The sequence below is a fragment of the Rhinoderma darwinii genome, chromosome 5 (assembly GCF_050947455.1).
Source record: "Rhinoderma darwinii isolate aRhiDar2 chromosome 5, aRhiDar2.hap1, whole genome shotgun sequence".
NCBI classification, from domain to species: Eukaryota; Metazoa; Chordata; class Amphibia; order Anura; family Rhinodermatidae; genus Rhinoderma; species Rhinoderma darwinii.
This window is the reverse complement of record NC_134691.1, coordinates 117,657,058-117,668,058: the sequence shown is the minus strand read 5'-3', so window position 1 is coordinate 117,668,058 and position 11,001 is coordinate 117,657,058. Positions and strand designations below refer to the sequence as shown.

At 44.9% G+C, this 11,001-nt stretch overlaps 1 protein-coding gene across 3 annotated transcripts in view; it reads right to left on the bottom strand.

The window, feature by feature from the left end:
- Positions 1 to 226: 226 nt before the first annotated feature.
- The window catches only part of IMPA2 (inositol monophosphatase 2), a 74,943-nt gene continuing 64,168 nt past the window's right edge, over positions 227 to 11,001 (bottom strand). For 2 of the 3 annotated variants that reach the window (XM_075826442.1, XM_075826440.1), the window contains one exon: positions 227 to 678. In XM_075826442.1, coding sequence (XP_075682557.1) covers positions 566 to 678 — 113 coding nt within the window. In that variant the 3' untranslated portion in view covers positions 227 to 565. The remainder of the gene's footprint in view (positions 679 to 11,001) is intronic. The other variant, XM_075826441.1, reaches the window with a different exon arrangement.

The following is an 11,001-nucleotide window of genomic DNA, read 5'->3' as shown; positions in this document are numbered from 1 at the left end:
TAGGACATGTCCTATTTTCTCACGAACCCGTCGCACGGTCCGTTGAAACAACGGCCGTGTAAACGGCCACGTTGAATTATATAGGTCCGTGTGACTGCTGTTGTTTCAACGGCCGTCACACAGATGTTTAACACGTTCATGTAATTAAAGCCTTACAACAGAATTGCACTAAATAATAGCATTTACAACATTTATTGAAATGTAGAAGATCAGTTACCTGAGAAAGTGATTTTGAAAAAATAAAGTTTAATTTTAGTTGTATATTTCACATAACATCTTGGGATTAAAATGACAGGCCAGGTGTAAAATGTCTGTTTATCTTCTGAAATTTACCTGCACAGTTTAAAATAAAGAAAAACTCCTTTTAAACAAATCGAAGTGACTAAAAGTAATAGTAACGCAAGCACAAGTGGGATGTTAAAACTTACAGCGCTCTAGCCAAAAAAACACACACAGATCATTTAAACAATGTTATGCGGTTGAGTTTGCCTGTGCAATTATATGCCAAAGCAAACCATTGTGTGTATGCCCAGTGTCTTGGATACTTCAACATACATCTTTAGTTTCAGTCATCATCTCTCCCATAGTCAATAAGCTGCAACTCCTTAGCTATAGCCTGTGCCAACTCCATTGTACCAGCTGCTACCACACGGCATGACATAAGGTCCAGAGGTCCACCTAGAGAAAAACACATTTTGATGAGAAAATACTGTACTTCAGTTTATATGCTGTTAATCTGTAAATTTGCCAGGACACAAAGCTAAATGCACCAGAATACTGGCTCAATTTACACAAACCCCCCCCCCCCAAAAAAAATAAAAAAAATACTGGTGTACATGCCCTGCTCCAGACAGTGTTTGTTGGAGCCTGGAGAGGAGAGTAAACCACCAAGTATTAACACCCTCTTCTAGCCGAGACCAAGCAGGAATAAATCATGAATGTTTATTTCTACCCAATACTACCAAGGAATGGGGCAATAACCAAGACCACTAGAGCTGGTGACATTAAGCACTTTAACCAACAAACACATATGGTATCTGTCAAATGTAGTTGTGTCATTCACATTCAAGCCCCCCTGCACATGGGACTGAAATGCTGCAGATTTGCAGACGAAAAATCGGCAGAATACAGTAATAGCAGAAATCTTACGCATGGAAATGGTCCTGTGGTGGGGATTTTAAAAATATGCAGTATGTCAATTTCTGTTGCAGATATCACTTCTATCAATGAGAGGAGTGAAATAAGGAGGTGAAATCCGCAGCAAAATCCACATGTGTAACATGCAGGTTTGCAGCAAATTTTTCTGATGTGTGCAGGTAGCCTTATAGAGGCCAGGATTACACTGCAGCTTTGGACAATGTCAAACAATATTGGGGTGTGCATGATAGCAAACTACTAACTTACTATGGATGTATACTATTTTCACTATCTTCCAACCTACTTCTCCTACAAGAACACACATTACCTACATAATGGCTGGGTATGTTTTAAAGGGTTTTTCGGGGTACTAGAATGTGTCATTATTATATTATCTATAAATTAAAACAGACTGATGGCCTAATGTGAGTGCAATTGCATCTACTGTAAACTCTCCCAAAATGACAAACTGGGGGACTGTAAAGAAAGCTGTTCCTGGTTCCGTGGAGTCACATCTTTATCAGCCATTCAGCTGCTCTGAAAAGCATCATGTGGCATACATCTCATGACTCTTTAGAAACCGGAATCATTGATGGCACCACACGATTCTTTTCAGAACGGCACTAACTGGCTGAAAGGGACCATGTAAAAGACCATGTAATTTTACAGAACCAAGAAGTGTTTCTTTTTCATCTCGTTTTGCACCTTGGGAGACGATTTAGTGGATACAATTACAGTCATTAATTAGTATAGCTCTATTAGGTCATTATACAGATGTCCTTATTTTAAATAGTTCTACCCTATTTCAGCAGTGGATTTCAAAACAAATCTGCAACGAAATTCGCCTTTGCTTACATTGCGAAGGGTGAAAACCATGGTAAAAATCTTACAATTGACATGCAGTGGATTAGTAAATATGGTTGGGATTTTTTAAAACCATTGTTGTACAGTAAAAAGCTCTGGATTTTCAATAAGGAATCCACAGAAAATCCGCAGAATGGGAATCTCTCACAACTAGGGCATTTTGTAACGCAAGGTAAATGACAAAACTTTTTTTTTTTACAGTTAACTTTTATTAGGACCTCATAAAACAAAAAGGTGGAGTATACAGTTGACGTAGCACATACAAAAATGTTTTAAATATGCACCTGCGCACAGTAGGTGAACCACAATTAAGAAAAAAAAACAGCTGTTCAAAGACAAATCTTAATAGCAATACAGTGTGTAGTGATGTTGCAGGTGGAGTTAAAGGCTATGTACATCTTTGAAGTGTCTTTATTTTTATAAAATTGTCCATCAGTGTGACTGGTGCAACTTCCTGAATACAAATTTTATTAAAAATTATTTTTACTTTTTGAGATACAGCTGCTTTTGTATACAGAACAGCTGTATCGCTTGCCAAGACCTCAATCCGTCAGGTCCGCAGGACTGATGGGCTCAGTGAAAGCGTGTACTGCGTGTCTCCGTCACTCTGTATCCACCTGTAAATTGATCACATCTAAGTTATGAACTTAGATGTGACCGTTGACCGCTCAATGCTACGTGTCAGAGACACGCAGGAGCCACTGGCACTGAACCCATCAGTGCCGCTGACCTGATGGATACAGGATTCAGCTGCTCTGTATACTGTATACAAAGCAGCAGTTTCTCAAAAAGTAAAAATAATTTTTAATAAAATGTATTGAGGAAAATACAGGTAGCAGGAATGGGAACACGAGAACACTCAAGGGACCATATGCAAAGACTGATACGGATAGGTACAAACAACACTCAAGCAATGAAAGGGCAGGGCCCTTCTTATAGTCCAGGGTGATCTGGGAGCAAATCAGCTCAACATGTGTGCGCTCTGGCTCTTTAAAGCTGGACTGAGCGCGCGCGCGCACCCTTATGATCACTGCGGGACAGGACGACCGCATGTGCTGGCACCTCTGGAGAGAAGGGCGTCGACAGGATAAGAAGAGTTCATGGTCAGCGACCGCAGACGTTACACAGGCTTTTTACCTTTGGGTGAAATACTGAGCCCTGGGACAGGAGAGTCTGACTCTCCGGGAGAACCCATAGGGACGCTTCTAAAATTTTTAGAAGCCATGAAAACCAGACACTTCTCGGCCAAAAAGGAGAAATCAGAATTACTTTTGCAGAATCCTTTTTTTCAGTATTCTCGGAATCAACCTGAGAGGGGGGAAAGGCATGCAACAGGCCTTTTTTTCCCCCAAGATTGGGAGAAAGCATCCAATCCCCTTAGAAAATCCTGAGGAGAAAGGGAAAAGAATTGTCCACCTTTTGATTTACTCAAGAACAAGACAGATCCATTACCGGAACACCCCATAGATTTGTTATCGGAGTGAAAACAGATTCAGACTCCATTCCCTCGGATTGATATGATGACGGCTGACAAACTCAGGATGGATAGACAACCAGAAGGCAGATTTTAACTGCTGAGAGGGAACTGAAAGACTATTCTGCTAACTGGAATATATTCAGAGGCATGGATAACGGACTTGGGATTCCTGTACCTACTTGTCTGTTTATGTATGCTACCACTGTGGAGTTGTCGAAATATATTTTTACACTGCCATCCCCGACCACTGGTAATGAATGGCATAATGCTAGGAACACTGCCATCAGTTCCCTGGGATTGAACCCTGGTCTCTTGATCCCACATGCCCTGTAGAAGAAGAGAGTCTGTGTGTGCACCCCAACTATGTGGGCTGGCATCTGTTGTCAGGTTGAAGATATTCGCTCTCTTCCAAGGGATTCCCTTTCCTAGGTTTCCCAGATCCACCCAAGATAACAATGTCTGCAAGGACCAAACTATTTTGTAATCTAAGGACCCCTGTCTCTTGTCCCATTCTGATAAAATCTGATGCTGAAGGAGTCTTGCGTGGAACTGGGCACACTATGCCGCTGGGATACAAGTGGTTAATAATCCCAGGACCGACATCGCTTCTCTTAGAGAGATCGCCTTCTTCTGTATGACTTCCCTGACCCCCATTACCACACTTTTTGCTTTTTTCAAGAGACGGGAAGACATTTGGGTTGCAGAATCCAGCAATATCCCCAGAAAGATGCACTGCAGACAGAGAACTAGCTTTGATTTTTTTTCTCGTTCAATTCCCAGCCAAGCTTGAAGAGAATATCCTCTACTATTTTTATTTGCTGAAGCAGAGGAAACCGCACTGGGGATGATGTGGGTGTTTAATCCTTTTAAATGAATCCTAGTTACGGTTTCCTGTCCAGTGGAGGAGGCAGTCCCTCCATGCGTGCCGTCATAGGGCGATTGGGAAAAATAAGACAAGTCATTTTACGGGCCCCGTTTACGGTCCGGTCTCCTTAAAAAGTTTATGCGTATCTTGTGTGTGCACGACCCGCAGATTACACTTCTCGGGCCGTCCGTGCTGTAATCACAGACAGTGCACACGGCTACGGTCGTGTGCATGAGGCCTAAGAGAAGCATCATAAGAGATCTGAATGCTACAGGCTGATACAGTACTGGTGGGAGACCTACTTTAAAGTACCCCTTGAGAAAGCTACCGCGAAACGTGCGTTGGGGCTCGTGGTGTGGTGTCCACTTTTAGGCTGATTATGCAGTATACTGATTGGTATAGGTCCTGGGACCGGATTCGATTTGCGGTTACCCCCTGGTCACTATATCTTAACACTCACACATATACCAGTGTGGGTGGGCTCTGCTCGCTATATACTCTGTTTGGCTCATTACTTTCTCTATTATGCAGGCACTGTGCATGTACCACATTGTGGTTTTTGAACTTCTTTATTTGCAAGTTGTTCTTTGAATTGTTTATTATGCTTTTCTTTGCCTCTTGAGTATTATTTACTTGTTACAGCTCGTGTTCTCCACATTCATGCATTTTAATTGTATGTCTTATTTTAGGTCCTGATGGCCAACATGTTTTTATGTATATTTAATAAAGTATTGCCATTATTACAAGTTATACTTGTGTACTTGGTGCTTGATTTTGTCCCTTTTTGGGATGTGTGATATATCCACACATACAGTCATGGGTATTCATCCTACTTTAAAGTTCGATAAATTCCGTAACCTCCACCCAAAAGCCAAGGATAACGGGAGAGTCTCAAAACATGTGCAAAACATGGCCAGCATACACCATTTTAAATGGCCAGGCCCACTACCTACCACAGATGTTCACACATTTGGCACTGGATGTGCCTGCTTCTAACACCTACATCCTCAACATATTGACTTCTCCACAGAGGTCGGCATGTGCAGCTGCAGCTCCCCTCATTGTCCTATAGGATGTGCGTGTTCCTGAGTGAAGTCTAGTCATGGAGTAGAGTTCATCCTCTGTGTCATGTGTCATCTGCCATGCCAAGAGTCATCTGTGCCGTGGTGTCTGCTACACCACGTGTCTGTCAGAACTTCTATACAAGTACTCCAGTTCTAAAGACTTACATGGACTGTGTTTTGGCCAGCTGCTACTCCGCTACGGCAGAGCGGCCTAGTGGGTCCACATACCCCCAGAGTCGTGACGCTCAGGCCATGGACCCCGCTGGCCATCTCAAGACTGCTGTCCAGGGGATGCAAATGGACATGCGTGACATCCAGACATGCCAGGATCAGCTTCTACAGGCAGTAAATTCGATAATTACCCATTTGGATCATCCTACTGCATCTCCTCTCGCTGCTGCCACTACCTGTTACCCCTCCTGCCTGCCCTGGGTCTACAATTTCACTGCCTCTACCGCCTCACTATGACGGATGATCCTAAGGCCTATACATGCTTTATTAATCAATGTACGATCCACTTTAAGTTACGTGCCCATCTCTTTCCCTCAGATGAGGTCAAGGCAGCGTTTATTATTTCTCTACGCGCTGGCAAAGCCCTGACATGGGCAAGTCCCATCTTGGAATAAGGGGGCCAGGAATTCTCTGATCTACCAGTTTCTAGAGACTTTCCTTATAGTGTTTGAGGAACCGGGTCGAACATACTCTGCAGCTGCCTAACTGCTGACCCTCAATCAATAGGAGTAAACTATAGGGAAGTACGCCATCTCCTTCCGTATACTGGTGGCGAAGCTGGCTTGGAATAATGGGGCCTTGGTGGCGACTTCCTGGCAGAGTCTTGCTCCTCATATTAAGGATGAACTGGCAGCGCGCAAACTTCCTGCTACCTTGGATGCCCTAATACTTCTGGCAACCTGGATCGATATGAGGATCCAAGAGCGCACGCTAGAAGTCCAGCGGGAGAGGAAACCTTGTCGACTGGCACCAAAACTTCAAAGGACGCTACTACCCTGTCCTTCTGCACCTCCGGAGTAGCCTATGCAGGTGGATAGACCGATTGTCCGACCAGGAACGGCAACGCAGACGATCGACTGGATTATGTGTGTACTTTGGCCACAAGAGACATTTCATGCGCCAATGCCTTCAAAAGCCGGGAAACTCCAGCACCTAGGCTTGATTGGAGAGATAATCCAAGGTGAATCTCCCAAAACCACTAAATTCTCTCCCAAACTGTCTGTTTGTGTGTCAATTGTCACCAGTGAGGGATCGCACTACCTACTTACTTAGATTTCGGAGTGGCTGCAAATTTTATCCAGCAGGACCTGGTAGACAGTCTTCACTTGGGCACTGTCCTTCTGGAGAAATCTCTGGCGGTCGCTTCAGTTGATGGACAGCCCTTGCTATTCTATCTATTACTAAGCTTCTAAGACTACAGATAGGAGTTCTTCATTCGGAGCAAATTGCCTTCGACGTCTTAACTAAAGCGATTAACTCTCTCCTACTTGGATTGCCAGGGCTCCGCCAGTATGCCCCAGTCCTTGATTGGAATTCCGGAGAGATCCTCCAGTGGGCACACAAATGTCTGCACCGCTGCCTGCCTCAGGTTCATCCAGTCCTTTCTCCACTACCTCAGTCACACTCAGGATTGCCTCCACAGTATGCCAGCTATGCTGAGGTCTTCAGCAAGGGGGCAAAAGTTCTTTCTCCTGATCGTCCATATGCCTGCCCTATAGAGGTGCTCCCTGGAGCCTGACTCCCTCGTGCACGGGTCTACCCGCTTTCCTTGCCGGAAACCCAGGCCATGTTGGAGTATGTCAAGGAGAACCTGGTGAGAGGGTTCATCAGGAAGTCTTCCTCACCGGCCAGAGCCGGATTCGCAGGGCCTATAACTTGATTCGTATATGCCAGGGTGACATATGGAAAACCGCATTTAACATCAGAGACAGTCACTATGACTATATTGTCATGCCCTTTGGACTGTGTAATGCTCCAGAAGTATTCAAAGAATTCATGATTTTCTGTATGTCTGTGTTGTAGTGTATCTGGGCGACATCTTGATCTACGGACCCGATCTGACGACGCGTCGGAAGCACATACGCCAAGTCTTGTTAAGGGGAAAAAAAATTATATGAAGTCTTTGCCCTTCCTGGGCTATATGGTCTCCGATCGTGGTCTTCAAATGGATCCGGAAAAGGTGAAATCAGTCTTTGAGTGGCCACGTCCTCCGGGTCTCTGACATATACAGAGGTTTCTTGGATTTGCTCATTTTTACTGTAAGTTCATTCCAAGTTTCTTGTCTCTTACCGCTCCCATCTTAACTCTTAATAGAAAGGGAGCGAACGCTAAGGACTGGACCCGAGGCAGAGTCCGTATTCTCCAACCTCAAGAGCGCCTTCACGTCTGCCTCTGTTCTTCATCATCCGGACGTTATACAATAGTTTTCCGTGGAGGTTGATGCCCCTTTCATTGGTGCTGGAGAACTCCAGTTTCAAAAGAATTCAAAGGGTAAAGCAGTATCTCGCAGCTTCTTTTCCAAACTTCTCTCTCCTGCTGAGCACAACTACTCCATTGGGGATCGAGAATTGCACGCTGTCAAGTTAGCCTTGGAAGAATGAAGACACCTGCTAGAAGGGTCTACCCACCCCATCATTATCTACATTGATCATAAAAATTTTACATATCTGCAGTCTACATAGTGAGTGAACCCTCGTCAAGCTAGATGGTCATGATTCTTCGCCCGATTTCGATTTCTTCTCCACTTCCGCCCTGCGGACAAAAACATTAAGGCCAATGCCTTATCTTTGTTATTTGAAACGGACGACTCAGAAGAGAAACCTCAACATATTATTGCTCCTTCTAGGATTTTTGCTGTAAATCCTCTGCAGATCAAGGACATTCCTCCTGGAAAGATTTTTGTCCGCCCTGCTGACCGGAAAATATTTCTCCACTTGGGTCATAATTCCAAACTGGCCAGGCATTCCAGTGCCCGCAAGACTCGGGACTTAATTGTTAGTCATTATTGGTGGCTCTCACTACCTAGAGATGTCTTGGACTTTGTTTCCACCTGTGTTAGTTGTGCCCTAAACAAGTCATCTCATTCTAAACCTGCTGGACTGCTCCAACCTCTGCCGGATGATCCCTGGCAACACAATGCTATGGACTTTATCACTAACCTTCCCCCTTCTACTGGATGTACTACGATCTTGGTAGCAGTGAATAGTTTCTCGAAAATGGCACATTTTATTCCTTTAACGGGCCTTCCCTCAGCTCCTCGTCTGGCAGATCTGTTCGTCCAACACATCTTTTGTCTACATGGACTACCTCTTCAGATGGTTTCAGACCGAGGTGTACAGTTCACGTCTAAATTCTGGAGAGCCCTGTGTAATCTTTTGGATGTGAAGCTGGACTTCTCTTCTGCCTAACAGTCAAGTGGAGAGGATCAACCAAATACTAGAGAATTATCACCATCATTATGTCTCTGTCTAACATGACAATTCGGTACAGCATCTGCCTTGGGCGCAATTCTATTGCAATAACCATACAAGTGAGTCTACTGCTGCCTCTCCGTTCTATATTGTATATAGTCAGCACCCACGAGCTCCTCTCCCAGTACCAACTATGTCTCAAGTGCCTGCAGCCAATTTTCAACAGTGACTTTTCTTCACATCTGGCAGCAAACCAAGTCTGCGATTCTTCAGGCAGTGGATCGCATGAAAGCATAACGCGATAAGAGGAGGGTTTAGCTTTCTTCAAGAAACATTAGTTTGAAAATCCCTTCCCACAAATTCACTCCCAGGTTCCTCGGCCCCTTTGGGTTTATTTGCTGCAACACCTCGGTGTCTTATAAGCTTAGGCTGCCTCCTACTCTCAAATTTCCAAACGGAGTCCACGTTTCCCTCTTAAAGCCTGTGGTCCTGTACCATCTTCGAGGTGAAGGAAATCCTGGACTGCAAAAGGGCAGGAGGAAAGACTTTATCTGGTGGACTGGAAAGGGTTTGGTCCTGAGGAGAGGTCTTGGGAGCCAGAAGGGAACATCAATGCCCCAGCTCTCATGGAGAAGAAGTTCCTCTTATGCTCTGGACCTAAGAGGAGTAAGTGTGTGTGTGTGTGTGTGTGTGTGTGTGTGTGTGTGTGTGTGTGTGTGTGTGGTGCCCACGGTCACCGACCGCCTGCACATCCTACTTACCGGCAGCCGCAGGACACTTTCTTCACGCCGGCGACTCCCTCCTCAGACGCCGACACACACGGCTGCAGCTCCCCTCTGTGTGCTATAGGGTGCGCGCGCTCTATCCCGGCTTTAAAGCAGCAGTGCGTGCACCTGTGTTTAGGTCCACAGCCACTCCCTTTACACCCTGGACTATAAAAAGTGCTCTGCCCTTCCTCTCCTTACCTGTGCGCGGTTGTGACTACCCATGTTCATTAGCAAATGGTCCCTTAGCTGTATCCTGTTTCCCGTAATTGTGTTTGTTCCTGAGCGAAGTTTAGTCATGGAGTAGAGTTCATCCTCTGCGTCACGTGTCACCTGCCATGCCAAGCATCATCTGTGCCGAGGTGTCTGCTACGCCACGTGTCTGTCAGAACAGTTCTAAAGACTTACATGGACTGTGTTTTGGCCAGCTGCTACTCCGCTACGGCGGAGCGGCCTAGTGGGTCCACATACCCCCGAATTCGTGACACTCCCCCCCCCCCCCACATGGTCCTTCATACCTTATCTCTGCCCTACAATTTCACTTTGTCGTTTTTCAGATTTATTACTGCAATCACCTATCATATACTAGTCCTTCTCAATGAATTAGAATATCAAAGAGTTAATTTCAGTAATTCAATAAGTGAAACTCGTTATATAGATTCATTGCGCACAGAGTGATCTATTTCCAGCATTTTTTTTATTTTACTGTTGATGAATAAGGCCAACAGTTAATGAAAACCTAAAACTTAGTCTCTCAGAAAATCAGATTAAATAAGCCCAATTTCAAAAATGATTTTTAATGTAGGCCTATTGAAAAGTATGTAGAGTATACGCACTCAAAACATTGTCGGGACTCCTTTTGCATGAATTACTGCATCAATGCGTCGTGGCATTGAGGAGACCTGCCTGTCGCAGTGCCGAGGTGCTATGGAAGCCCATGTTGCTTTGATAGCGGCCTCCAGCTCGTCTGCATTGTTGGGTCTGGTGTCTCATCTTCCTCTTGACAATACCCCATAGATTCTCTATGGGGTTTAGGTCAGGCGAGTTTGCTGACCAATCAAGCACAGTGACGTTGTGGTTATTAAACCAGCTATTGGTAACTTTGGCAGTGTGGGCAGGTGCCAAGTCCTGCTGGAAAATGAAATCAGCATCTCCATACAGCTCGTCAGCAGAAAGAAAATGCTCTAAAATTTCCTGGTAGAACGCTGCGTTGAATCTGGACTTGATATAACACAGTGGACCAACACCGGCAGAAGACATGGCTCCCCAAACCATCACTGACAGGAAATTTCAAACTGGACTGCAAGCAACTTTGATTGTGTGCCTCTCCACAATTCCTCCAGACTCTGGGACCTCGATTTCCAAATGAAATGCAAAATTTACTTTCATCTGCAAACAGGACCACTGA